Source organism: Myotis yumanensis, unplaced genomic scaffold (assembly GCF_028538775.1).
Source record: "Myotis yumanensis isolate MYYU_CA2020_CCGP unplaced genomic scaffold, mMyoYum1.0.hap1 SCAF_10, whole genome shotgun sequence".
NCBI lineage: Eukaryota > Metazoa > Chordata > Mammalia > Chiroptera > Vespertilionidae > Myotis > Myotis yumanensis.
Window position 1 is genome coordinate 17,334,206 of NW_027223761.1, and position 27,879 is coordinate 17,362,084.

Genomic DNA, 27,879 nt, shown 5'->3' on the forward strand with positions numbered 1-27,879 from the left:
GAGGCTTCATACAGCTGCATCTTTGAATTCCTGATTTAATCGAGTTCTCTTTACAGATAAGGAAACAAATGTGGAGAGGAAGTGATTGGCCACGGTCACACAGTTTAGGAGAATGAATTAAAACGCAAGTTTTCAGATCCCCAGTTAAGTAGTCTTTAAAATGAGACTTTTTTTTTTACAGGCTATTCAAACTACACTGCTAAACTGTATTAGGTGGTCCCAAATACCTTCAATAAAGAGATTTCTAATAAAGAAAACCTTTTCATATTGGTGGGCTGAATGGGCATGGCTAACTGCTAAAATACTGGGTATTAGTGAGAGTTTTTGAGTATTTTAATATGCCTCTACTTTCCTTGCAAACTAGCCAAAGCATTTTTATTTCAGAATGTAAATTTTGGCAAGTAGAATGAAAATCCCTCAAACTCATCTTTTGCTTGTCATTCCCACTTGCTCAAGTATGTCTATATCCTTTGTGCCTGCAAATATCCCATGTTAGAAGGGATTGATGGAGCAGATATTCCGGTTTTTATAGTGAGAAATCCAGGAATAGTGAGGGTCACACCACAAGTACATGGTAGAGCCCATAGCTGAGCCCTGGATTTTCTGGACCCCTAGCTTTTGAATATTTTGTACCAGATGATTCTGTGGTCCCCATACCTTGGTTCCTAACTACAGATTCACACATACACACACACACACACACACACACACACACACAATGTAGATAGGTAGATACAAAGGCCACCCCAAACCAAATAAGTCAGAATCTCTGAAAGTGAGGCCAGGTTTGGGAATCACTTGCTCTACCCTGTGTTGGCAGAAGTGAACCTAAATCCAAGTGAGTTAACTACTTTTCCCATCTGGGGAGGTAGTTTGTGTAATGGAGTGAGGAAGTTTTTTGTGTTTGAATTTGATCTTTGAATCAGCCATACTTATATCCAAATTTGATATTTACCCCCTTGCTAGTAACTATCTCCTAGGCCAGTGGTCAGCAAACTCATTAGTCAACAGAGCCAAATATCAACAGTACAACGACTGAAATTTCTTTTGAGAGCCAAATTTTTTAAACTTAAACTATATAGGTAGGTACATTGTTATTAACTTAGTTAGGGTGCTCCTAAGGCTTAGGAAGAGCCACACTCAAGGGGCCAAAGAACCGCATGTGGCTCTCGAGCCCCAGTTTGCCGACCACGGTCCTAGGCTATATATGAGGATAAATAATACATGTAGTGGGGCCTACATGTCTTCTATATCATCTCTGAACTCATTGGTCTGGGAAGCAGGAATTCTTGGGTTCTATCTTGTGATTGGGAGGTTGGGTAGGAGTCATTTAGGAACCTGCAAGATGCTCCCACTTTTCACCTTTCCAGAATGATGAAGGAGAGAGCAAGAAGCAGTTGTCCTAGTCTGTTTCTCTAAACCATACCTTGTGGCCTGCTTTATGGGAGTTTGAGTGCTTTCAGGGGACTAATTCAGTAGTACATAGGACTGGTGAGTGCTCCTATTTTTGCTTCAAGGTTCCCCTTGCTCCAAAGAGAAGACTTGGGAGGTCCTGGGAGTCAGAAATGGGACTTGGAAGATCACTGAAGGTGTTCCTAGGCATGGTGCCTCCTCTAGGAGCTAAGGAAAGCTAGGAAAGGCCCCATGGGACTGGGAGGTTTTGTAACTGACATCTGTGGGCTCGTGGGACATGTGATTCTAGCTGCTGATAACCTGACTACTTGCCCTGGCCTGGGGGACAAGTCCAGTGGTTGATCTCTGGAAACTCTTTGGAAGTATTGACTACAGGTTTGGGTCTTCTCATTTTTCTCCCCAATCCCCTCTAGGTGGGGGCTCCCAAGCCCCTGTAGCCTAAGGGGTAGCTCTTTGTATAGCACTGGTAATGTTCCCTCCTCCTCTACTTGAGACAAGGCTGAGGCTGACATGGCATGGGGGAGATGACGCCCTGAACTGCTTGTTCAGCAACTGGCTCTAGCCTGGGTCAGAAGGCTCCAGGTGGGGCCTGTGTGTGGTCCTGGGCTCTGGGGAGTCTAGGGAGTTGAGGATCAGGAGTGGACGAGGGAAGATAAGTCTTCAGGCCTCAGAGCAGCGTTCCATTCCGAGTTCCTTGCGAGTAGGTGTTTCAGTGACATCTCTGACTATGCTCCTCTGCTGGAGCTACTGGCAATAGGGAAAGGCGGAGAAAGGAGCTGGATGGATGATGAGGGTGCTGGGACAGAACGGTTCCAGTTTCCCAGGAGCCTGAGTCCTAGTTTCTACTTTCCCAGGACAGCTGGGGCCTTGTGAAAATCAGGGAGGGAACACACACCAGTGGAATGGAGAGCCTTGTGCTCATGACTCAGAGATGCCCAGACCAGGGTGGGGGCCTTGCGAGGGGATGACCTTGTGATGAAAGGGAACAAGAGCAAAAGCTGGAGGCAGAACTTTGAGATGTGGGTGTCAGAGGGGCTTTTCTGAGATGTGAAAATAAGCACATGGGCAGATTTTGCAACACCACCCAGCCCACGTCATGTCAAGCTTGTGCTCCCCACCCCCCACCTATTCCCCCTGCCCCACCCTGTGTGCTTCCTCCCATCTTTCACCAAGCTCCTGTTCTATTTCTGTTTTCCCTGTCCTCCAAGCCTGCTCTCCCCCCTGCCCCCATCCACTCTTTCCCTGTTCACTGCCCTCTCTCCTGGTGCCCTGTTCATCTGTTTCTGTCCCTCTGGCTGCCTGCCCTGGCCCCCTGTCCTATGCTTTAATGGGGGGCCCATGGGAACTGAAGTTCACAGCAAAACAGGAAGAGCCTGTGAGCAGGAAGCTGGGAGTGGGGCAGGGGGTGATCAGCCAGCAGTAACCTCAACTCCTCCCCTGCCACATCTGGACTGAAGCATCCCCAGAGCTCTCTGCCTCTTCTACTGCCGTCCTCTCCCCCTCCCTCCCAGCTTCTTCCATCTTGACATTTCACTGAAAGGCAACAAGACTCTCCTGGACTCTGAGGCAGGAGAAAGAAAGAGTGCAGAGACTGGAGTGAGGACATCTGGATTTTGATCTCAGCTTGGCCACTGTGTGTGGTCTTCGAGAAGCCTCTCCCGTGAGCTTAGTATTCTTTGTAAAATGGAGCTTGTGTTATTTACCCTCCTTCCTGGGGCTGCTTTAAGGACCAAAAGAGAGAGTGCGGGGTTTGTGTATGGAAACAAGCACTGGAAGGTTAACAATGTACAGATGCACGGTGTTGGGAAGTCCCATAGCTGAAAGATTGGAAATTTAATGATAACTGCTGCCATCTCTTGAACACACTATGGGCTACACATTGTGCTATGACATATTGTTTAGTTCTCATGACAACCTCAGGTGGCAAAAACCATTATTATCATCCCGATTTTAAAGATAGGGAAATAGAGGGTCAGAGATATTAAGTAACTTGCTTAATCAAGATCACACAGCTAATAAAAGGCAAGGCCAGAATTTGAACCCAAATTCTGAGCCTAAGGCCAAAAAACTAAATATGCTGAAATGAAATTGACTAGAGTTAACAAGTATAAAATAGAAGGGGGTCATTTTTTTTTTCTTGCTTGCTTATTCATTTAATGAACAGGAATACAGTACCTACTCTGTTGCCTAAACTATGCCAGGCCCTGATCCATGGGCTACAAGGGAGATAAGATCAATTAAACATGGTGTCTACATTCAGGAATGGATCTCATATTCCAGGCAACAGGGCAGGAAGGCTCAATAGCTGCTGGGCAGAGCCTGTCAGCATTTCATCTGGAACTTACATACCTTCCCAGATCCATACTGGGCTAGCACCTGGGTCACCTGCCATCTCTACCCCCACCCTGGCACCGGCCGTTGCTCCCCTCTCTCTCTTCTGGCCTCTCCCCTGTTGGTAGCCCTCACAGGGCCCCCCATTCAGAGACTTACAGGAAGGCCCAGCACCTGCCTCTCCACCCATGGAGTTCTACCAGCTTGGCTGAGGCTGGGCCGGTGGGGAGAGTTTCTTGGCCCCTTCCCAGAGGCAGGGGAGGAGGAGGGAGGCTGGGAAAGCAGGCTGGGGCTCCGTGTTGCAATTCCAGGCTGTGCTGGGACCTTTGCTCCACGAAATGTCTATGGAGGGGAGGGGACACCAACTCTGGAGGCTGCCGGGATTGGGGTGGGGGTGCCTGGGAGGCAGTCCTGTAAGAGCAGCCTGGGTGAGCAGAGGAAGGGGAGAACTGGGCTGGTCTGCAGGGAAATGCGACTCTTGTGGTTGGGGGTAGGAGAGCAGGGATGGCACTGGGCTGAGGGGGTGGCTAGTTGGGGAGGAGTCAGCGTGGTGGGGAAGCTGGCTGCCCGGTGGGTGGGGGTGAGGAGGCCAAGGCTCCAGTCGGTCAGTTGGTTGGCGCCAGCTCTGACTCTGGGCTCTGCCTGGCTAGAAGGAGCAGTGGCCAGACCCCTTAGCAGTCCCTCCCCTCAGGTTTTCCCCATATTACTTCCCTGGGGCTCCGGGCTCCTGTCTAGCTCAGCTACGGCTTCAGCCACCGCGGAGGCCTCTGGACAGAGCTTGCACCGTCCTCCTCTCTCAGCAAGGGGGCTCCAGAGACTGCCCCAGCCAGGAAGTCTGACGGCCCAGGCATTCGGTGGGTTGGCTCCTCAGCACTTGCCTGGGACCCTGTGTGTGTTTGGTGAGTGGGGGTCCTATGGATCTTAGAAAGGGGTCTCTTTGGGGAAAAGTGAAGGATGATGATAGTGATGGAAGCTTGGGCAGGATCCCATTTAGTCCCAGAATAACTCCTGAGGGGCTGTGAGGGAGGAGGTCCTGTATGTGAATTGGGGCAACTCTTGGAGGCAACAGGTTTGTGCTGGGATCCTGGGAAGCGGCAGGAGTGAGGTTATTTAGCAAGCAGCATGTTTCACTGGGTGGAGCCTCCATCCCATGTCCTGGTCCTGCCCAACTTTGGCTGCCCCAGTGCTGGAGGAAGGGGCTTTAACAGAACCAGAGCAGATGTGCCCAAATATTCCCTGATGGCCAGGAGGTGGGCCCTGGGGAGAAAGAGTGGCACGGTGGCTGAGAGCTCAGACTTTGGAGTCAGAGAGATCAGAGGTGGAGTCTTTGCTGCCTAACTGTGTGGCCAAAGGCAATTTACTTAATCTCTTTGAAACTCCATTTTCTCATCTATAAAATGGGCTAAAGAATAGTCCTGACTTCAGAGGGACACAGTGAGCAAGGCATGTAAAGCCTTAGCACAGGCTGATGCAGATCAAGTAAATGTTAGCTAATCTGCTGTACTGATAGAGAAGGAGCCCGGTTCTGGAAGAGTATAACCTCAGTTGTTCCTGCAGGACAGTCCCTTGGTAATGTCCAGGGCTCCAGAAAGAGAAAGAGATGTCTTTGTGGCTGGAGGCCCCTGTGCCTAATGTTTCTCCTGGTAAGCTGCTTTACTCCAGCCCTCTCCCCTCAGTCAGGGTCTCTTCACTACCTGCCTTCTGCCTTTCCCCAGAGAGCAGTCTAGAGCCATCCTTGCCTCCTTCTGCCCAGACTACTGTCATCCTGCTTCTGGTGCCTGGCCCTTGCAGGCACCTGCCGATCCTTCTGTCTGGACTTGCTGCTGGGGAGAGGGCATGTACAGTGCTCATCCAGTTTGACTTTTAATTAAGAGTTCTGTCTGATCTCTGAAATAGATGCATGCCGGCCCCCAAGGGGACAAGGGTTAACATCCTCATGTAAAGTATCGAGGTGCAGGGAGTTGCAAGACTAGCCCTGGAGCCCACACAAACGCCAGGGTCTGAAGCCTGAGCTGATGTTTTGCTGCCCTCTACGGGTGGAGATAAGTTTACAGTTTCCCAGCCAGGATGCAGTGGAAGTGGAGGGGGAGGACCTGAGACTTCCCCCCTCATCCTCCCCTTGTTCCTCTTTCCTGACTCAGACTCTGCAGTGGAGCTGTGGGAACCAGATGCACAAGATGCAAACAGCCGGGCGCTGAGAGGCAGCAACTGCATCCTCAGGGAGGAAGCCAGCATGCCCCAATCAGCGGGGGGCACTTCGGGGGCAGGGTTGGAGGTGGCAGATCCCACAGTCCCAGGAATGGAAGTCCTTCCAGAGTCTACAGGTGAGGAGCTGCTGGATTTGGAGGATGTAGGGGCTCCCTGGATCTGGAAGGGGCATCTTGGGGCTCTGTACCATATAAAATCATGTTTAAGTACCAAAGCTTTAGTGTCGACTAGACCTGAGTGATCTGTGAGTTTTGTCTCTACCTCAGGCCTTTCTGAGCCTCAGTTTCCTTATTCCTCAAATGGAAATAATAACAGTAGCTATCTCTTTTGGATGTCGTCAGGATCAATGCATATAAAGGGCTGAGACAGTACCTGGGACATAATACATAGCACTTGGCACATGAGAGGTACTTTCTTAGAATAGAGAGACTAGATAGACTGCATGTTAAAAGGGGCATGAAGGTCACTGAGTGCTCAGGGCAGTGGCCAGCTGGGCACCAAGCTTGTTTCTTAGAGAAGAACATTAAGGCACTTCCCTGTATCCAGAGCTCCGTCCACAAAAGCGGAAAAAGGGGCCAGCCCCCAAAATGCTGGGGAATGAGCTGTGCAGTGTGTGTGGGGACAAGGCCTCTGGCTTCCACTACAACGTGCTGAGCTGTGAGGGCTGCAAGGGATTCTTCCGCCGCAGTGTCATCAAAGGGGCGCGCTACATCTGCCACAGCGGGGGCCACTGCCCCATGGACACCTATATGCGTCGCAAGTGCCAGGAGTGTCGCCTTCGCAAATGCCGCCAAGCTGGCATGCGGGAGGAGTGTGAGTACCTGGGGACAGAAATGGGGAAGAGGCTGATGGGGAAGAGGGGGCATGTGGGTGCCAGGGTATGAGGGCAGACAGGCAGCTGAGCCTACAGGGCCTTCCTATATGGTCCCTAAATATGGATTAAAATTTCTTTCTTGCTTTTACCCTGTGATCTCTGCTTTTCTGGAGCCTTAAACTACCCCTCTGGCCCTTCCTTGCTTCTCATCTGCCCCTCCTCTTCCCTCCTCTCATCTGGCCGGTCCTTAGGTGTCCTGTCAGAAGAACAGATCCGACTGAAGAAACTGAAGCGGCAAGAGGAGGAACAGGCTCAGGCCACATCCGTGTCCCCAAGAGCATCCTCACCTCCCCAAGTCCTGCCCCAACTCAGCCCAGAGCAACTGGGTATGATTGAGAAGCTAGTGGCTGCCCAGCAACAGTGTAACAGACGCTCCTTTTCTGACCAGCTTCGCGTCACGGTACCTGAGGGACCTGGGGAGAGGTGGCTATACCCAGAGCGCCAGCTGGCTTCTCGGTGTCTGACTCAGAGCGGTTTGTTTTTCCCCTCCTTGCCCTTCTGGGTAGCCTTGGCCCATGGCACCAGATCCCCAGAGCTGGGAGGCCCGTCAGCAGCGCTTTGCCCACTTCACTGAGCTGGCCATCGTCTCTGTGCAGGAGATCGTTGATTTTGCCAAACAGCTGCCCGGCTTCTTGCAGCTCAGCCGGGAGGACCAGATCGCCCTGCTGAAGACCTCCACTATTGAGGTGGCTGGCAGGGCTGAGGGGTGCAGGGAGAGCCCGAGCGGGACTGTCCGTGGGAAGGGCCTCTAGACAGCCAGCTGGGAAGCCAGAGCCACCACTGGGAAGTAGGGACCTTCAATTGAAGGTGCCCCATTGCCAGGACCAGCCCGCCGAGTCCCTGTTTGAGGTCTGCTACTTGTGTGCAGGTGATGCTTCTGGAGACATCTCGGAGGTACAACCCTGAGAGTGAGAGTATCACCTTCCTCAAGGATTTCAGTTATAACCGGGAAGACTTTGCTAAAGCAGGTGAGACCTGAGATAACAAAGGGACTGGTTTGGATGGACAGAAACTTTTTGTCCTGGAGCCCATAGTGACTCCAGAGTCACAGGCCCAACGTTTGTGTGTCTGTAAAGGGAAGGCTTCACCTGTTTTTCCAAGACAGAAAGTTGGAATGCTTATAGGTCTCTTTCAACTGTCTCAAATGGACTCCTGTCCTCTGTTGCCTTAGGCCAGCGTTTCTCGAACTGTGTTCCCAGGAACCCGCAGGAGGGGTTCCACAGAACTGTCACTTTAGAGAAGAAACAAGAAGGCACAGGAATGTCCTTCATTCTTACTTTAAATGGAGCCAAACAAGAAGCTCCATGTAAATCTGCATTATATATCATGCTTCTACATAATGTGCTTCAAGAAAAGATTTCATAACGAGGGAAAGGCTTGAAAACAACCATACCGAGCCCTTTAGTAGTCAATAATGAGCAAGTCTTTCTCAGATGTGCTCTTTTAGTATCACGTGGACCTGCTTCCCCCTACTCTTCTTCACTTGTTCTTTCTGAAGAGCCATGAAACTGGAGCTGATACATAGCAAACATGTCCAAATGATGCAGCTTTAAGATCAGAGTGGATGCTTCTGTCCCCATCCTGTACTTGAAGTGTTTTCTCCAAGAATTTGTTCCCATTGCTGCTCTCTATCTGATACTTGCTTGCAGGCTAAGCAGTGTTGGTTTCCTCACACTCAATTGCTGGTAATGTTTGTGTTATGGGAGCAGGGTTAGCACAGGATGAAAGGCTAAGGGTGTTTTGGAGGGACTGGAGCTGAGGCTCAATAGGTGACCTAGTAGTCTAACAGTGGAGTGAGTGAGTTTAAAATATGGCTGATGCTGTCTGGTACTCAGCTCCTGTGCCTCTTATCCCACCCCAGGCTACCCAGTGACATGCCCAGGAAGGCCTCTCTTAACTATAGGGCACAGCAGGGCTGTGTTAGCACCTTTTGCCTACTGTGTGCTGCCAGAATGTCTGGGAAATTTCATGACTTTTTCCATCTTTAAAACCCAGCCCTACCCCCTTTCTCTAGCCAACCACCTTTCCCCAAGTGGTTATTTTCTCAGTCCTTCTTAACCATGGCCTTCTCCTTCGTAGCATCCTCCTTTCTGAACCCTTTCCAGTTCTTATGTGTGTTTCTTTAGCACTTTCAGGCTTATGTCATCTGAATCTGTACCTATTTATAGATTCATTTATATAAGCAGTTTTGATATTATCTTTGCCTTTTGTTTGTCAGTGAGGTCTCAGGGAGAGGGAACAGGGGCTCTTTCCTGGTCGGTCTCCTTCCCTCTCTACACGACTGATGATGTGGACTGATGCCATTGGAGGCATTCATTCAGCGAGCAGTAGCAGACAGACCCTTCCAGGGTGCATAACCCAACTCTAAAACCTACTTGCCCTCTCTGTACAGACAGACTGTTTAGCACAATTCAAGGCTCACTCAATACCTCAGCAACAAATACTTTATAAAATGGGGCTTGTCCATTAAATGTATCAACACACATTGATAAACATCAGGGTGAAAATACAGGAAGTGACTAATCAAGAAACCTCGAATGGAAAAGTTAGCAGATGGTTGCTAAAAGAAATCTGAGAAAGCCTGGAGGAGGGTGTGGGGTGGGAGACTTTGACAGTGTGTATAGGAGAAGTGTTTTTTAGATGTCACGACTTTAGGTCACGGTTTGTTGAACTTCAGTCTCATCAAGAAGATTGGTTCTATATTTATAAATTTACTATTTATATATATAGTAGTTACCATATGTGCCACACATTATTCTAAGGACCAATTATGGTAGGTGCTATTATCTCCATTTTACAGATAGGAAAACCAAGGCCCAGCCTAGTAAATGGTAGAGCCAGGACTCAAACCCAGGCAGTCTGGCACCACAGTCTGTACCCTCAACCACATTGCTAAGTTCCCCCAAGATATGAAACATGAAATGTATCTCTAGTATTCAAATAAGTAAGGCCAATTGCCAGTGAGGTTTCTTTATAAACCGAAATGAGTTGCTTCTATATCTAGTAATGGGGCCCTCGATAATTTTAATACGAATAACAGAATTATTATTATCATTCAATTCACACATCCTATGTTCCAGGCACAGTGTTAAGTGCTGTGCATGCTTTAGCGTTTAACCATCACAGTAGTCTTATAAATTCAGATATGATTCCCATCTCACAGATGAGGCTTAGAGAGGTTAATAAACTTGCCCAAGGTTACAGAGCGGAGCCCTGGATACTTCTTATTGAGTTCCTAAAAGTTCTCTAAGTTGCGGAGTTGGAGGAGAGAAGGAAGTTCCTGCCACTCATGCCACACACTCAGCCTCCCTCCTTCTTCCCCAGGACTGCAAGTGGAGTTCATCAACCCCATCTTCGAGTTTTCCAGAGCCATGAATGAGTTGCAGCTCAATGATGCCGAGTTTGCCTTGCTCATTGCCATCAGCATCTTTTCTGCAGGTGTGGAGGATGGGCAAGAGGGAAAATGAGCAAGAGACTTGAAAATGAGCAAGCCCTAGGAGGGCTGCAGGCCCCATAGGGCAGGCATTGTAAGGGTGGAGGCCCTTGCTGTTACTTTGGGATGGGAGAGGTTGGGTGGGACATGTTCCTATTTTTGGTTGTGATTTGGGGTGTAGAACTGACCCTGGCCAGACTTGCTCCTCAACTCTGTTTGTGAATATAGACCGGCCCAACGTGCAGGATCAGCTCCAGGTAGAGAGGCTGCAACACACATATGTGGAGGCCCTGCATGCCTATGTCTCCATCCACCACCCCCATGTGAGTCTCCCCTAGGTGCCCTTTCTCCTCATTCCCTGACACACCTACTTTCCCTTCAAGAATCCCTCTCTGATTCTACCTCTCCCACAGTTCCCCTATCCTTGCCCTCTTCCCTGGGGAGAGACAAAGTCTGAACTTGTCCTTCTCCTTCCCCAGGACCCACTCATGTTCCCACGGATGCTAATGAAGCTGGTGAGCCTCCGGACACTGAGCAGCGTCCACTCAGAGCAAGTGTTTGCGCTACGCCTGCAGGACAAAAAGCTTCCCCCGCTGCTCTCTGAGATCTGGGATGTGCACGAATGACTGTCCTCGGCTCGCTGAGGCCTGGCTGGCTGAGGCCCCGCTGGTGGCCTCCTAGAGGTGGAACAGACTGAGAAGGGCAAACATTCCTGGGCGCTGTGCAAAAGAGATCCTCACATGGCATTAAAGGAGTAATGGGTTGGGAGTTCTGTGACTGCTGGGCACCGAGGGTCCTGCAAAAGCTGTGCTCCATTTGAACACTGTACTGGCCAGATCAAAAGGATGAACCTGGGGGCCACTTTGCACAAGGTTCTCCAGGCCCTGCCTCTCCTGCCTCCACCACTTCCTGTTTTCCCCACAGGGCCCCTAGAGAAATTCTCACTGTCACGCTGCGGCTTGACCATAAATGCCTCCGGGCTGCCTCCCTGATAGTCGGCCTGGTACTGTTTGTACAAGACAAAAATGAATACGGAACGAGAGAAACAATGTCTGGATTGGGGTGGAGGAGCGGCAACAGAGGAGGGAAACCTGCAGCGTCTTTTAGGATCGCCTCCAGAATTAGAGGGAGACAAGTCCCCAGTGCCAGCCTCCTTTCACTAGCCCCATTGCGCCCCGAGGGTAAATGAAACGCTGAGACCACTTCCCCTGTCGTGATGGGAGCGGGAGGGGATCCTGCCTTCTGTAGGGGAGGGGGTGCTGGATTTTCAGCTAGGCACCTGTGTTCTTGTGGGCGCGGGCACATCAATCCCCCCTCCTCTCGGCCCCCACATTACGGGACAGGAAGAAAAGTCCCCTGAGGCCAGGCGCGGGGGGAGCTGCCCAGCCTGGGGTTGCGCCTCTCCGGAGGACTGGACTCCATTTCCCAGCGGGCACCGCGGCACCGCTCACGCCCCCTTCCCTTGGCGCTCACCCGCTGTCGGCGGCACGGCCCCGCGCCTTCCGGCCTCCGTCCCCCCCGCCGCCGCTGGAGTGGTAGGCTCCACCGCCGCGCTGCCGCTTTCCAGCCGCGGCGGCTGGGCACGTCCAAGCCGAGTGCGGGGAGGGAAAGGGGAGGCGGCGGAGGGGACGGTCAGAAGTGTCAGGAGCAGTTCATCCTGAGAAGTGGCTTCCCGCTCGACCCGCATTTCGTCGGGGTGCGCTCTGCTACCACGCCGAATTAAAATCTCTGCGCAGTTGACACAAAAGGTATTTCTGTGGGGCCCCCCTTGGCAGTCAGTGGCGCTAGGCTGGCCCTGCGCTCCCCATCGCGTTTCCACTCCCACTCGCATAGGTGTGTGCGTAGCCGCCTTCTCCCGAGGTCGGCTCCGCCCTTCTGCGCTCGGCTAGGTGCCGCCCTGTCCCCCGCGGGGGTGAATGGTAGGGCCCCCGCCCCCCTCGCCCCCCTCGCCTCCCTTCCCTCACGCGGAACTGGCGCCGGGGAGCGACAGACGCTCTGCGGCCGGGGGTCGTCCAGCCGGGCCGGCCGGTCCCCCGAAGCTCGGGAGGTAGGAGGTCGGCACCACCGGGGGCCCTGGAAGGGTATCTGGGACGGGGCTCCCAGGGGGAAACCGGCTCCGAGAGGAGCAGGGGTCTAGGGGGCGGGGTCTCGGGCGGCCCTTCAAGGAACGTCAGGGCGCGTGGGGTCTCGAGAGCGAGTAAGGGGTCCACACCGAAAGGGCCGGGCTTGACGTGGGGGCTCTTCGAGCCGCCGAGGGGGTGCGGGCTGCTGGCCTGGGCGCAGCCTGCGGCTCTGGGCTCGATTCTTCCCGGACTGGCGGGTGGCCCTGGTTCCGGCGGAGGCGGGGAGAGCTGTCCAGCAGGTGAGGGGGCGGACAGAGCTGTCCAGCCCGAGGCCGGCCCGGGATTGGCACCTGGCGCGCGCGTGTGTGCGTGTGCGTGTGTGTGTGTGTATGTATGTGTGTGCGCGCGCGCGTGCGCGCGTGTTCTGTGCGCCTTATTTTTTGTTAGGGTTTGAAGAACCACATTCGGTTCTTTACCATTTTTTTTTTTAATTTGGCGTTTTCAAAATTGGCTTATTAGAGAGTGGAGACACCGTGTGATCTTTCATGCAACTGCTTCCCTCCCCAGCCTCGTGCATCCTAAATTCTTCCTCCTTTCTCTGCTCGCCTCCTCCCCAACCCGCCTATTGCCTGCCTCATTGCTCTGTGCTCCCCCGTGCTGGACCAGTCTGTGTTGATGTGTTTGCAAGGTCACTTCCTGGGGAGGAGGAGGAGGAGGTGAGAGGGCCTCTTGTGCTCACGTCAGCAAAGATGTCATATCGCTCTCCAGTTCCTGTGGTTTTACTATGACATTTTACCCCCGAAGAGAGACAAATCCAAAGGGTTGGTTAACGAGGCCATTTGCGGAAAAGACCTCAATAACCTAAAGAAAGGTCTGTGGGTCCCAAATCTGCGTCTGGATGGAGTGGAAGGTGATGTAGGCCTTCAGCAGATAGGTATGCATTTTGAGCTTGATGCCTTTAGAATATAGGACCTAGGAACCAGGGGCTCCCCGTTAGTAAATGTGGTTGAGGCAGGAGGCAGAGTCTGAGCTTGGGTGGACATGAAGACAGAGAATGAGTTATAGGTGGTGGTAGAGGATTGTGAGGAGGGGTGAGAATGGGAAGAAAAGCCTTTGTTATCTCTGCAGTCTGAATAACCAAAAGCAGTGGCTGTTGATGAGATAGGAATCTATCCTATCGCTAGGAACTAGAATAGTCACAAGAGTCCTTGTGGGAGGGAGATGAGCACTGTAGAGTGTAATCACTTGCTTTTAAGCAAATGCTTCTCAATGGCGAGGGGCTGGGATCCCACTAAGGCTAGATGCCTAGTATTTTAGTAGAAGATGCTTCAGGTGTGATCTTTGAGATTTGGGCAGGAAAGGGTTCCTAGTTTTTAATGTAAACATAGATTTCAAGGTCTAGCCTTGAGATCTGGTCCTATAAATTCTGTTTTATTTTTAAGACACAGCAGGTCCTCAAATAATGTCATTTTTCTCAACATTATAACGTTTAGTTATAACGTTGATGAGGTGCCATAGGAACTTAACTCTTGTTTATGTCAATTAGCCTATGGCAAAATTGGTTTTGTTATATACTGTTTCACTTAAAGTTGCAGAACCTGATGGCATTAAGTGAAGACTTACTATTCTTTGGCTCTCACCCTATGCATTATCCACATAATTCTTCTAGAATGAATTATGCTTTTACACATCTCTCATTTCATTTCTGTTCCTCTCCCCTTCTCATTCTGGTTGGGAGGAGCTCAGTTAAGCTGTGTAACAGCGCCCCACCTTCTGCAGTATGCTCATGGCTCCATAGCAGAGGAGAGAACCAGAGGACTTTCTGGGTGGCAGTGATGCCTAGAAATGAGTGTATGGCGTGCTTGGAAACTTGGTTATGGTTGTGTGGAAAGGAGATAGCTCTGTCAAACTCCAGAATTAGGACAAAGTGCAAACCAAAGAAGATAACATAATAATTAGCAGGTGCTGTCAGAGGAAGAGGTGTCTCCAAATTCAAGGAGAGTGAATTGTATGGGCCCTGGCCGATGCTGGAGTAGCAGCTGCTAGCACTGTGAGGTCACCAGGCAGGGGAGGGGCTGTGGCTCTGCTATAAATAGTACTGGGAGTCAGTCACTATGGAGATAAAACTGAATCCTATTACCTGCTGGTCCTCTATTGGGAGCAAGGGAAAGGAGGGAGCAATATTTTGAGGATTTGAGAGATGTTGCAAATAGATCTCTTTTTTTAAAAAAATTATTTTTTTAAAATAAACTTTTATTTATTTTAAAAATATATTTTTATTGATTTCAGAGAGGAGGGGAGAGGGAGCGAGAGGGAGAAACATCAATGATGAGTGAGAATCATTGAACCACTGCCTCCTGCACGCCCCCTACTGGGGATCAAGCCCACAACAGAGCATGTGCCCTTGACCAGAATCAAGCCCAGGACCCTTCAGTCCACAGGCCAACGCTCTATCCACTGAGCCAAAACAGCTAGGGTGGTCTCTTTTATTATTAAGTAAGGGGGGGGGGGAGGTAGAACTTCTCATTATCTGTATCAAGAGTACCTTAAGCATACAGGAAGTCTGGATGTCTGTGTGTATAGTAGTGCATGCAGCCGCAAAACGGGGACTGGTGTGTGAGTGTGTGTAGTGTAATGAGATTCTCTGTGTGTGTGTAGTGAACAAGGTCCTAGCGTGGCTATGTACAGAGCACAGAGGTGGAATTCTGGGAGCACTGGAAATAATGTTGAGGTAGAGTTAAACATTTTATTACAGAAGTGTATGGAGAATCAGCAGGAAATGAATTGTAATTAAGACCCTGTAAGCTTTTCCTGACTTTTGGACTATGGTTTAGAAATTCCTTTGAGCACCTCTCCCTGTCCTTGCAGAAATCCTGTTATTTCTGCATCTAATTCCTAGTCTCTGTAAGATATAGGACAAGGCCTCATCTGTGTGTATTGTATTACTGATTCCAGTCCTTGGACCAAAATAGAGTTGAAAGACTATGATTCAGCACCAAGGGCAGAGCCAGTAGCAATAGCCACTGGGTCCCTTTTTTGCTTGAAGAGGGAAGAAAACTGATCTAGACAAGGAATTGGAACGTAGATATTCTTCATTTGAAATTGCACAGGGTAGAATACCCAGCTTTTGTTATTGTCTGAGAACAATGAACTATACACTATATATACTAGTTTCATATCAAGCTGAATGCAGATTATTGGAACAGAATAAATGGATTTCCATCTAGAGCAGCGGTTCTCAACCTGTGGGTCGTGACCCCTTTGGGGGTCGAACAACCCTTTCACAGGGGTCGCCTAAGACCATCGGAAAACACATATATAATTACATATTGTTTTTATGATTAATCACTATGCTTTAATTATGTTCAATTTGTAACAATGAAATTGTGGGTCACCACAACATGAGGAACTGTATTAAAGGGTCGAGGCATTAGGAAGGTTGAGAACCACTGATCTAGAGCTCGCAGTACAGAGGAGTGCTGATTAGAGAGTCTGGTTTGATCCTGGATCCCCCCTGGAGCAGTCCTGAAAATGAGTTAATTTTTGTTACCATAATGATTGAGTCCAGATTAGACTAACTGGTTCTGTTTTTCAAAAACAGAGAGCCAGGGGCAAGGCTGAGAATGAACTTGTTTGTAGGGATGGGGAGATGGGCCATTATTTATCCTTCTCATTTGATTCCGTGAGCTCATAAGCCCTAGGCTGAACTCTAGGCTGGGAAAAGTGTCGGGTTCCTTTATCTTTAGTGCTGAATGGAAGACCTTACCTATCTATGCCTCTGGCTGGGATGAAGCTAGCAGGGCTGAGTTCCTTAGACACAGCAATGGATCTTACCAGTACTTTCTTCCTATTAGCCTTGGATTTTCAGATAATAACAGAATTCCCCCTGGGAATGCTGACTCCTTGCTTGGTGCCTTGAAGTTTCTCCGAGATGAACTGATGAACTGGAACCATGGTGCAAAAGAAGAAGTTCTGTCCTCGGTTACTTGACTACCTAGTGATTGTAGGCGCCAGGTAACCAAAAAGAGAATAATTTTTGTCTTGTCGTCTGGGATAGCCACAGAATCCTTCCCCTTTCCATTTCCATGTTGGTTTGCATATCTTATTCTTATCCCACGGTTTTACTCTGATGGGAGCATTGATGCCTTTGGGAAAACAACACAGTCAGGTGGATTGAGAGTAGCGGCCTGGAGGAACAGAGTTGGAGCAAAACTCCTCTTAACTAGCATCTTTCTGTTCTTGAGCAAATGTGCTCTGTGTACCCACTTTCCTTGTTTCGTAAAAAGGGAAAGTACACTGTGCTCCTTCTCTACCTACATACTAGTATGCTCTGTCATTGGCTATTGTACCTTGAAAAGGTGTGAGTGATCATTTAATTGTTAAAATCTTTCTCTCAGTTCGGGATAGGTGTCTTCATGACAGTGCCGGCCTAGTTTAGCCTACCGGCTAAATCCAGCCAAGGTCTTGCAGTTAGTAACTTGATCCAGTATAGCATTATGAACTTTATTTGTAGACCGTGGTAAACTCAGATAGCGCATCCTATTCCTCAGGCTGCTGAATTGGTCTTTCTGTTCTTCAGGCACCCGAGCAGTGACAGTGTGGCCCAGACTCCTGAATTGCTTCGGCGATATCCATTAGAGGATCACCCTGAGTTTCCCCTGCCCCCAGATGTTGTGTTCTTCTGCCAGCCAGAGGGCTGTCTGAGTGTGCGGCAGCGGCGCATGAGCCTGCGGGATGATATCTCTTTTGTTTTCACCCTCACCGACAAGGACACTGGAGTCACGCGTTATGGCATCTGTGTTAACTTCTACCGCTCCTTCCAGAAGCGAATGCCTAAGGAAAAGGGGGAAGCTGGGGCAGGGTCCCGTGGGAAGGAAGGACCCCGGCCCACCAGCGCCTCAGAAGAGGTTGGCACGGAGAGTTCGGAGAGTGGCTCGTCCCTGCAGCCTCCCAGTGCCGACTCCACCCCCGATGTGAACCAGTCTCCTCGTGGAAAACGCCGGGCCAAGGCGGGAAGCCGGTCCCGCAACAGTACTCTGACTTCCCTCTGTGTGATCAGCCACTACCCCTTCTTCTCCACCTTCCGAGAGTGTCTGTACACCCTCAAGCGTCTGGTGGACTGCTGTAGTGAGCGACTGCTGGGCAAGAAACTGGGCATCCCCCGAGGCATACAAAGGTATGGTTTGCCGCTGGTGCTCAGAGATGTGGAGCATTTTAGAGATGAGGTATAATTGGTCTGTGAGGGGCATAGGACATTTCTCTAAAGCCTGAAGTCCATCAGACCTTAGTCCTTACTAAGCAAAAGACTGCTGCTGAGTTAGACCTCCTATCATAATTGTGTTTGGATCAATGCTAAGGAATTTGATGTTTCATGGTGGGCAAGACAATGAGTCCCACCATGTGTGCATTTTTATACTTGCTCTCACTCTTGTCCCTACCCTGTGGTCCTAGCTGAGCTCAAAGGGTGGGCTTTTCCAGTTGTCATCATTATCCCCTTTATGGTTACAGTGGGTTGCAGTGGGGTATCAGCCCCTGGTGCAAATGTGTCTGTTTCCTGCTCTCTGCCCCCAGGGACACCATGTGGCGCATCTTCACTGGATCGTTGCTGGTGGAAGAGAAGTCAGGTGCCCTTCTGCATGACCTTCGAGAGATTGAGGCCTGGATCTATCGATTGCTGCGCTCCCCAGTGCCCGTCTCCGGGCAGAAGCGAGTAGACGTTGAGGTCCTACCCCAGGAGCTCCAGCAAGCTCTGACCTTTGCTCTTCCTGACCCCTCTCGATTCACCCTGGTGGATTTCCCACTGCACCTTCCCTTGGAACTTCTGGGTGTGGATGCCTGCCTTCAGGTGCTAACCTGCATCCTGTTAGAGCACAAGGTGAGAGGGCCAGCTTTCTAGACCTTTGAAATATGGCAGAGGCTAATCCATGAGCTCTTTGAGGACAGGGACTATACCATTTTCATCTTTTTATCTCCAGGGGGTAATAAGATGCCAGGTATCTACTGAGCAGGTATTCAGTAGATGTGGGTTGAATTAAGGTGCTGGTATCGTGTGGGATGTATTCAGTGGACTTGCCACTCAACTGAATTATCTTTATACTGATCTAATTCTCTGGAAATATCAGTAGTTCTATTCCAAAGAGTGGTCCTGGGATTGGGGGTACAAGAACTAGGAACATAGGGAGTGATTCGAGAGAAGACGACTACAGTGCTTGGATTGGGAGGTGCAAGGTGGGGTACAGAGCAGTGTAATTGTGGCAACTATGCTCCTGGAGCCATAGGCAGGGTGAAACAAACTGTAGTGTTGGAAGTTGTATTCTCATAAACCTCACTTACGCTGTCGAGTGATTCCTATGACTTGTGGCAGGTGGTGCTACAGTCCCGCGACTACAACGCACTCTCCATGTCTGTGATGGCATTTGTGGCAATGATCTACCCGCTGGAGTATATGTTTCCTGTCATCCCACTGCTGCCCACCTGCATGGGATCGGCAGAGCAGGTGAGTCTCAAGACGTCTTCTGCCTTTGTCACCTCTGTGTTCCAGCTCTGCCCAGCTCTGGGGGAGAAGGCTCAATGCCCAGAGAGGTGTAAATCAGTACTGGTCTGCAGTCCCTTATCACAGCTTATGTGTCTGCAAAATCTGACCTGACTTGCACTGGTCTGGTGGTAAAACTTATGCTGTTTATGTTTTTATTTGTCACAGTTAATGTTAGCAACTAGAGGCTCCTGACTGCACCAGTGCAGGTATCACTTAACATGCAGAATAGGGACTGGCGCATTTCTAAAGTCTGAAAATTCTGAATCTTGAAACTCATCTACCCTCAAGGGTTTTGGAAAAGGGATTGTTTCCTTATCTAGAAAAATCCTGACTTGATAAGTGATCACAATGGTTTTTTTTTCTTATCCTCTTCATCTTTTCCACAGCTGCTATTGGCCCCAACCCCATACATCATCGGGGTCCCTGCCAGCTTCTTCCTCTACAAACCGGACTTCAAAATGCCTGATGATGTATGGCTAGTGGATCTGGACGGCAGTAGGGTGAGGTTCTTGGCTGAGGCCTTGTAGGGTCTACAATAGGGTGTGTCCTCTTTTTTTAGATTACTCCTAGGAAAGTCCTGAGTTGGTGGTGATTTCTATTGTGTGACTCATTGAAACAATTTTTTAAAAAATCCTGCTTTCACTTTATTGGTTTAATAGACCCTTTTTAGGACTCCAAGAATTACAAGATTTAGTGTTGCCAGAATTAAGTGCTCCCCCGCATCTCAGATCAGAAGGGCATTTGTGGTTGCTGGACAGTTACATATGGTGTGGATCAGCTAATTGTTTTCTTGGGGGTATAGTTTCTATTAAGAAACTGTCTTTCAGTACAGACTTTTAAAAATGCATATTAACATTCTGTAGTGTGAATATAAACTTTGGTAGGAAACCCTTATGTGTTCATTGTAAAAACTAGAAAATACAAATAAGTCTAAAGAAGTAAATAAAAACCATAATCCTATTATCTAGAGATAGTCATCAATAACATTTAGGTCTATTTCCTTTCAGGTGTGTATGTGTATCATACACATGTGCAGGTGGATATCTCATGTATTTTGGTATCTAATGTATGTATTCACATACAAATGATATAGTGTATATACAACTTCCTATTCTTTTTGCTTACCCTTATGTGAGAGAAACTCCTAAGGATTTAGCTCTAGGGTCATGCCTTTTATCTTTTTTCTGGTGCAGGTGATTGCCCCCACCAATGCAGAAGTGCTACCTGTCCTGCCAGAACCAGAGTCATTAGAGTTGAAAAAACATTTGAAGCAGGTAAGTGAAGAATGAAGAAAAGGAAGGGGAGTGGTGGCTGCTGCACGACTGCTGTAGGCAGACAGCTATTGTAGGAGGCAGTTTCCTTGCAGATGTCAAGTAGAGTAGATATTCTTCACCTTGGGTGGGCTTAAGAGGAAGCGTACCCCATTTCTGAGGGGGGTGCCGGGTGAACCTCAAAAAATGGCTTTTCCGATTCCTTCTTATTCATTGTATGGCCCCCCACCCTCTGATACTTACAATGCTGCACAAAACAACCCTTCACTTCCAGTTTCTTGTCATGTCTGCTATTCTTTTTTTTTTTTTAATCCCTACTCAAGGATATGTTTTTTATTGATTTTTAGAGAGAGAGGAAGGGAGAACGAGAGAGAAACATTGATTGGTTGCCTCTCTTACACAGCCTGACCAGGGATCGAACCTGCAACCTTGGTCAACCAGCTGAGCCATCCGGCCAGGGCACGTCTGCTATTCTTTATGGCCTCGGACCGTTGTCTCTCAGTCTTGTAAGGAGGGAGTTAGGACAGAATGGATTTTTAAATGTTTTCTTCTTAAATTGATCCTTAGGTCGTCCCTATAGCATCCTTTTTTCAAAAATTCCTTTCTTTGCATAATTCCTTAACTGCCTTTCTCATTGATTGAGCTTCTTCTGCTGAACACAGTATGTGAAGGTAAAACCTGACAAAGCCCATTCCTTTGCCTGCTGTGTGTTACGCAGGCCCAGTAGATAGCTCTGTCTTAGGAATACCTGCTCTGACTTGAAGAGCTCTCTCTAGTTGATGTCCGAGCTGCATAGCAGTACTTCTAGATCAGTGGTTCTCAACCTTGTGGCCCTTTAAATACAGTTTCTCATGTTGTGACCCAACCATAAAATTATTTTCGTTGCTACTTCATAACTGTAATGTTGCTACTGTTACGAATCATAATGTAAATATCTGATATGCAGGGTGGTCTTAGGTGACCCCTGTGAAAGGGTCATTTGACCGCAAAAGGGGTCGCGACCCACAGGTTGAGAACCGCTGCTCTAGATGATACCTGCTTGGACTTAGATGGCTCATTTGGTATCATCCCCCTCACTGGCCTCATCACTGCTGATGTAATATGACACCTTGTTACTGCAGTCTAGTCTGGTGAGGGTTGCAAGTTCAGAACGTTCTTGAGCTATAGTTCTTTGCTGTTTTCATTCTCGATGATTGCTCTAGTATGCCTAATAAGATGGAGAGGTTGCAGATGGAACTGGACTTACCATGTCTGTGGGAGCTAAGATCCTTGGGCTCGTTGATCCTGTATCTGCACCTCTGTGGTCCGTGGCCAGCAGCACTAGCCTCACCTGGGCTTGGTGGAAGTGCAGAATCACCTAAACCTATTGAATCAGAATCTGCATTTTAACAATATGACCAAGTGAAACCTATGCTCATTAACTTTTAAGGAGCTCTCTGATCTAAACCAGTGGTTTCAAACTGCCCTGTGAAGTCTACTAGGGGTTGATTTAGGTTGCAAGTGCCAAACGCGTGAGGCTCTGGGTTCCTTATGTCCTTCAAAGAAGCTGAAGTTTCAGTTGTTTATATTTCCACATAGATTTCCATTGAAAAAAATAAGCTTTCATGGCTAAAATAAATTTGAAAGCTATTGCCCTGAATTTGATTGAGTTGCCTTGAGACAGATTGGCTTAAGCTGAAGATCTGTAGAATACACATTATTTTCTAAAGGTTAAAATATTTTCTCTAACAGTTATTTCAAAGACTAGAGGCCCAGTGCACAAGATTTGTGCACTGGCGGGGGGGGGGGGGGTGGTCCCTCAGCCCTGCCTCTGCTCTCTGGCAGTCTGGGACCCCTCAGGGGACATCCCCCGAGGGGTCCTTAGTGCTGCTGCGGAGGCGGGAGAGGCTCCCACCACCACTGCCACCTTCGCTGCGCTCATGGCTCACCAGCCATGAGCCTGGCTTTTGACTGAGGGACACTCCCCCTGTGGGAACACACTGACCACCAGGGGGCAGCTCCTGTGTTGAGCGTCTGCCCCCTGGTGGTCATTGCGCATCATAGCGACCAGTCATTCCTCCGTTTGGTTGATTTGCATATTTTATTATATAGGATGAAGGCTTGTTCCTAGGAGATGAGATTGGCCAGCTGCCCAGGATTCTGCCTTCAATGAGGAATTTCTTGTTGTTCCACAGGCCCTTGCCAGCATGAGCCTCAACACCCAGCCAATCCTCAATCTGGAAAAATTCCATGAGGGCCAGGAGATCCCCCTGCTCTTTGGAAAGCCTACTAGTGACCTGCAGTCCACCCCTTCCACGGAATTCAACCCACTCATCTATGGCAATGATGTGGATTCTGTGGATGTCGCAACCAGGTACCGACCAAGCAGACTAGATAATCACGACTCCAAAACTGGCCTCTGCTTACACAGCGACCTTGGGGCAGGGTACTCCCCTCAGCAAGAGTTTCTTTGTATATAAAACGTGTAATACTGGGTTATATTTGCCACCTTAGTAAAAGCAAAGAGAAGGAAGAGTTCATCATTCTGTCAGGCATTTTAGGCCTTGAATGAAGAAGAGGATTGATGATTCTTTAAGATACTTAGCCCCTTGATGTTGGAAGTCTGTTAACTGATGGCTTTGGGTGGTGATCTGAGACTTTGGATCGTAGGAATCGTCACTCTGGAAGGTGTGGGACTTGGATATCTTGCCTCCCCTTTTTCCCCAGAGTGGCCATGGTCCGTTTCTTCAACTCCCCCAACGTGCTGCAGGGCTTTCAGATGCACACACGTATCCTGCGTCTCTTCCCTCGGCCTGTGGTAGCTTTTCAAGTTGGCTCCTTCCTAGCCTCACGTCCCCGGCAGACTCCTTTTGCTGAGAAATTGGCCAGGACTCAGGCTGTGGAGTACTTTGGGGAATGGATCCTTAACCCTACCAACTATGCCTTTCAGCGAATTCACAACAGTGAGTCCCCCTACCCTCTGCACGGCCCCACCTTCAGCCTCTGTCCTTCTGATGGCTCTTCCCTTGGTGTTTTCCCTTTCTTGGGCCTTCCCCTTCCATTCCTGTTTTGCTGTAGACTTGCTCCTACCCTTCTTTTATGTTTTGCCAAGGCTATTCTTTTTCTTCTTCGGGTAGACATGTTTGATCCGGCCCTGATTGGTGACAAGCCAAAGTGGTACGCTCATCAGCTGCAACCCATCCACTATCGCGTCTATGATAGCAATTCCCAGCTGGCTGAAGCGCTGAGTGTGCCCCCAGAGCGTGACTCTGACTCTGACCCTACTGATGACAGGTGAGCAGTCCCTTGTGGCAGCAACACAGTGTGTAAGGTCAGGAGGCTCTCACTGGCCCTTACGTAGCACCATGGAAAAATCTCATAGACGTTAGCAGCCTTTGAAGCCTTGGGTTATATTTTGGTTGATTGGTTATGTGTTTTTTAATAGGTTTTTATTGATTTTAGAGAGAGAGGAAGTGAGAGGGAGAGAGAGATAGAAACATCGATAAGAAACGTCTACATCGCCGAAACCGGTTTGGCTCAGTGGATAGAGCGTCGGCCTGGGGACTGAAAGGTCCCGGGTTCGATTCCGGTCAAGGGCATGTACCTGGGTTGCCGGCACATCCCCAGTGGGAGATGTGCAGGAGGCGGCTGATCGATGTTTCTAACTCTCTATCTCTCTCCCTTCCTCTCTGTAAAAAATCAATAAAATATATTAAAAAAAAAAAAAAAAAAAAAAAAAAAAAAAAGAAACGTCTACATGATTGGCTGCCTCCTGCACGCCCGTTGCTGGGGATTGCACCCAAAACCCAGGCATGTGCCCTGACCAGGAATCTAACCAGCAACCTTCTGATGCATGGGATGCTGTTCCACCACTGAGCCACACCAGCCAGGCTTGATTGTTTTATGTTAGCTTCCTTATTTCATATTGTTCCCTGGCCTTGAGTTAAGGGTGCTCCTCTTTTTATTTCTCCTAATGCTGATGGTTGATTCTTTTCTGTTTTGTTTTTATTGTATGCTCTTTACTCTGCAGTGGCAGTGATAGTATGGACTATGGTGACTCAAGCTCTTCCTACTCCTCCCTCGGTGACTTTGTTAGTGAAATGATGAAGTGTGACATCAATGGCGATACGCCTAGTAAGTGTATTGGAGAACTTGGCCAGCTCTGGGCAGGGTTTGGTTTCTGGGGTGGTGTGGTCTGTACCTGCACACTTGGGTTTTGGCAGATGTGGATCCTCTGACGCATGCAGCGCTGGGGGATGCCAGTGAGGTGGAGATTGATGAGCTGCCGAGCCAGAAGGAAGCCGGGGAGCCTGGCCCCCACAGAGAGAAAGCTCAGGAACACCCCCCACCGCACTCCAGCTCCAGCACCACGGCCAGCAGTGGTCCCAGCACCGTCATCCACGGAGCCAGTGCTGTAAGTGAAGACTTGGGGTGGAAAAGTGAGGACTGCGGGGTGTGGGCTTCACCTCTCTTAGGAAAGCTGGAGTGAAGCTGTGGATTTAATTTGCTTCTTTCTTCACCATCTTCCTATCTTCCTGACCATAGGCCCTACAACTTAGAGCCTATAAGATATAGTTTTGATCCCAGAAGGAGATCACTGGGTTTTTGTTCAGGGATTAACTAAGATCCCTCTTGCATAGTTTGTGGGGACAGAGAACAGGGATGTTACAGAGATCTTTTCTCACACATTTTTTAGGGTAGGAATCTGACAGGCCTGGCTTGGTCCTGCCAAACCGAGATTATGGGAAAGCATCACCGGGCACCAGGTGACTACTTTTCATTTGATATGGACTGTAGGAACCTGCTGACTCAACAGAGATGGATGATAAGGCAGCAGTAGCCATCTCCAAGCCCCTCCCTCCCGGGCCTCCCAGCATCAGCAAATCGGTCGTGGACAGGCGCCAGACAGAAACTGGAGAGGGATCAGTGTGCCAGCGAACCTTCGACAACCCATACTTCGAGCCCCAGTATGGCCTTCCCCCTGAGGAAGATGATGATGACCAGGGGGAAAGTTACACTCCCCGATTCAGCCAACATGGCAGTGGCAATCGGTGAGAGCCCGGGGAGTCCTCCTGGGTGGGTGACTGCACGACCTCCCTGCAGGGGAGCTGGGCGAGGGTTGATCGGCCTGAGGGGTCTCAGTGCCCTCGTGGTCCTGCCGTGTCCAGAGGGTGGTGCTGCGATCTCGCCATTTAGGAATCATGGGAAGGGCATGGTGACTGCAGTGTAGCATCAGGCTCACACACCCAAGGTCACCTTGGGGCTCATAGGTGCCACTGTGCATTCAAGGGCTCAAAAGCTGCTGCGGCCCAACAGCTTGAAACTGGCAAGCGACTCAGACGCAGAGTCAGACTCCCGAGCAAGCTCTCCCACCTCCACCATCTCCAACAACAGCACCGAGAGCTTTGGGGGCATCATGTCTTTTGCCAGTAAGTGCTTTCAGCTCTCTTCTGCCTCTGTCCCATTTTCTTCCCAGTAGGGCTTGGCCACGGCAGAGACTGGGTTGCATTAGCAAGCCCCAATTCAGGTTGTTTGGTGATACTTAATAGGTATTTTCAGGGGAGGTCAATAAAGAACAGGGACAGGTTAATCATTGTCTTTCTGCCTGGAGGGTTCAGCCTGTTTCAGATAAGATAGTGGGTCAACTAAAAAATAATTATTAGATTAAAAATTATACACTTGTACACATATTTTGTGGAAATATTCTGGTCTAATATCTTCTCTGTCTGGTGAAGGGCTTTTTCATGAACATGTTTTGAAATCTATATGAGGTTGACTTTCCTGCATAGAGATTATGTCCAGAAATGAGGGGTGGTGTCAGAGAAGGCTTGAGGACAGCTTCGGGACCAGAGAAAGCCAACATAGGGGATCATTGTGATTGTGAGTTTTGTCAGAAGCCGAAAAGGGGCAGCACCAACTTCAGACCAGAAGCACATGAACTGCCGCTTTCGTGCCAAATTGGCAGCTGATAAGAGACTTGGATATTGTCAGGGGAGGTAGTCAGAGCGAGTTGTTACTGGGTTTTGAGCAGTCTTGGCAGTGGCCCCTTTGTTTGCCCAGAGTTAGCCTTGGCCCTTTCTAATATAGAGCAGTCACTGGGCTGTTGGGAAAGGAGGAAGGTGGAGATGATGAACTAGTCCTCGGAGTATGAAGCTTTGATTCTTTATCCCCGTAACTCATTGCTCTCACTCTCCCCACACCTTGATAGGCAGCCTATATCGGAACCACAGTACAAGCTTCAGTCTTTCGAACCTCACGCTGCCCACCAAAGGTGCCCGGGAGAAGACCACGCCCTTCCCCAGTCTGAAAGGTAACTGCAGCCCTCCTTTTGCCAAGCCAGGGTTCTGAGAACGAGTTCGGGCCCATGAGTGCTTGTTAGGCCCTGTGTATGATGAGCCACTTGATCTGGTTGTCGCCCCTCATCTCGCTTCTCATGGCTTTCACTGCACATCATGGCTCTTGCTGGTTTTCAGGTGGAAACTGACTTGATAGCTAAAGAGAAGGCCCTGTTATATCCTTTAGGATAATGGCAACTGTGGGATGGCCGCTGCTTGGGGGGAAACATTGTCAGAGGTCCATCAATAACATGGGGATCACCCAGGGCCACCACTTACCTGCCAGGTTCCTGCTGTGTGAACTCGGGATGAACCCCATCCGGGAGCGATGGCCCAGCAGGGGGCTGTTGTGGAGAGCCTGGCACCGTGAAGTTATTTTATGTTTGGAGCCTGGCAGTGTTTATTGAGTAAAAAAGCCTCTTACTTTGGCTTCACGTCAACTTAGGGCCAGTTCGTGGACCAGGTGGTATTGGCTGGCTTCCAGGGGCAGTTGAGACCTCACTTGGTTTTCATTAGTGATCTCCGCCAGGGTGAGGGCCCTTCGGAATTTACCCCGACTTTTGTTTGTTTCCTCTGGTTATTGTGCTGATCTTTAATCATAGTGGAAAGCACAGTGAGAAGCAGCCCCATGTTGTTGTTTTTTAACTGACCTCTCTTCCAAGTGATTACAATTGTCAGAAATCTGAGGAATGCTCTTTGGGCGAGGGATGGGAACATAGGATAGATGGGCAAAAGGACATCAGAGCTGGTGGTGTAGGGAACTCCTGAGTGGACTCAGCCATGCTCGGTAGGTGAGGGATGGAAAGGCGTTTCATTTGATGCAGTTGAAGAGAACAATGGAGATGCTTTCATTGCATGCGGTGCTTCACTTCATTTGCTACACTTGTCACCCCCATCCTCACTCCTCCACCCCACTTCCCATGACAGCATCTGCAGGGGGGGGTCTCTGCCCTCCGCGGGCCCGCGGGCCCTCTGGACCCTGTGCTAGATGTTTCATGACAGCCAGCATGTGCCTGTTTAGTACCCGAAGACTCCTGTGTCATTTACCCTGCCTCTGGCTTTGAGAGGCCGTAGTCTTAGGGATGGTCTTTCCTAGAGCTTGGTTGTCTCCTGGTCACTTGGCTTCCAGCTCCGAGGTGCCTGAGAACCCAGGTTCTATGCACCAAGCTTTGGGAGAATGCTCAGTTTATCCGACTTACAGCTCCATTGAGGGTTAGGGGGTTGTGGTATTGTGGCGCACCTACTAATTGTGTATTTTGTGTCCCAGTATTTGGGCTAAATACTCTAATGGAGATTGTTACTGAAGCCGGCCCCGGGAGTGGTGAAGGTGGGTCTTGCCCGTGAGCTGTGCATGATCGTTTTTTTCCTAGCATCTCCTGTGCCTGCCTGAGGCCATCCTCCTCATGGAGCAAGCAGATCACACGCTGACCTGCCTGC

The 27,879-nt window shown here is 49.5% G+C and overlaps 2 protein-coding genes across 35 annotated transcripts in view; both read left to right on the forward strand.

Annotated features, from left to right (window-relative positions):
* Positions 1 to 4,322: 4,322 nt before the first annotated feature.
* Positions 4,323 to 11,253, forward strand: NR1H3 (nuclear receptor subfamily 1 group H member 3). Of its 4 annotated transcripts, none has more exons than XM_070427943.1 (10): positions 4,535 to 4,598; positions 5,302 to 5,387; positions 5,886 to 6,068; positions 6,499 to 6,765; positions 7,018 to 7,226; positions 7,333 to 7,512; positions 7,695 to 7,794; positions 10,151 to 10,264; positions 10,488 to 10,582; positions 10,739 to 11,253. In XM_070427943.1, the coding sequence occupies exons 2-10, from the start codon at positions 5,345 to 5,347 to the stop codon at positions 10,883 to 10,885; spliced, it is 1,338 nt and encodes a 445-aa protein (XP_070284044.1). In that variant the 5' UTR covers positions 4,535 to 4,598; positions 5,302 to 5,344; the 3' UTR covers positions 10,886 to 11,253. The 4 variants fall into 4 exon arrangements, with proteins under 4 accessions (XP_070284045.1, XP_070284046.1, XP_070284044.1 ...); XM_070427942.1 differs by having other exon boundaries at positions 4,557 to 4,643; XM_070427944.1 differs by lacking the exon at positions 5,302 to 5,387 and having other exon boundaries at positions 4,323 to 4,643.
* A 554-nt stretch (positions 11,254 to 11,807) lies between these two features.
* Positions 11,808 to 27,879, forward strand: part of MADD (MAP kinase activating death domain) — a 37,895-nt gene continuing 21,823 nt past the window's right edge. For 13 of the 31 annotated variants that reach the window (XM_070427950.1, XM_070427958.1, XM_070427952.1 and 10 more), the window contains exons 1-16: positions 11,809 to 12,007; positions 16,177 to 16,336; positions 16,902 to 17,498; positions 17,894 to 18,197; positions 18,687 to 18,818; positions 19,244 to 19,357; positions 20,051 to 20,131; positions 22,303 to 22,481; positions 22,835 to 23,070; positions 23,245 to 23,401; positions 24,138 to 24,241; positions 24,331 to 24,521; positions 24,905 to 25,158; positions 25,397 to 25,536; positions 26,316 to 26,417; positions 27,710 to 27,769. In XM_070427950.1, coding sequence (XP_070284051.1) covers positions 16,275 to 16,336; positions 16,902 to 17,498; positions 17,894 to 18,197; positions 18,687 to 18,818; positions 19,244 to 19,357; positions 20,051 to 20,131; positions 22,303 to 22,481; positions 22,835 to 23,070; positions 23,245 to 23,401; positions 24,138 to 24,241; positions 24,331 to 24,521; positions 24,905 to 25,158; positions 25,397 to 25,536; positions 26,316 to 26,417; positions 27,710 to 27,769 — 2,713 coding nt within the window. In that variant the 5' untranslated portion in view covers positions 11,809 to 12,007; positions 16,177 to 16,274. Of the gene's footprint in view, positions 12,008 to 12,174; positions 12,307 to 16,176; positions 16,337 to 16,901; positions 17,499 to 17,893; positions 18,198 to 18,686; positions 18,819 to 19,243; positions 19,358 to 20,050; positions 20,132 to 22,302; positions 22,482 to 22,834; positions 23,071 to 23,244; positions 23,402 to 24,137; positions 24,242 to 24,330; positions 24,522 to 24,904; positions 25,159 to 25,396; positions 25,537 to 26,315; positions 26,418 to 27,709; positions 27,770 to 27,879 lie in introns of those variants that run through there. The other 18 variants (XM_070427959.1, XM_070427967.1, XM_070427968.1 and 15 more) reach the window with 4 other exon arrangements.

Coding starts and splice junctions, on each gene's coding strand:
- NR1H3 (XM_070427943.1), top strand. CDS start 5,345: ATGTCTTTGTGGCTGGAGGCCCCTGTGCCTAATGTTTCTCCTG. Junction 5,388..5,885: donor TGTGCCTAATGTTTCTCCTG/GTAAGCTGCTTT, acceptor TTCCTGACTCAG/ACTCTGCAGTGGAGCTGTGG. Junction 10,583..10,738: donor TCTCCATCCACCACCCCCAT/GTGAGTCTCCCC, acceptor CTCCTTCCCCAG/GACCCACTCATGTTCCCACG.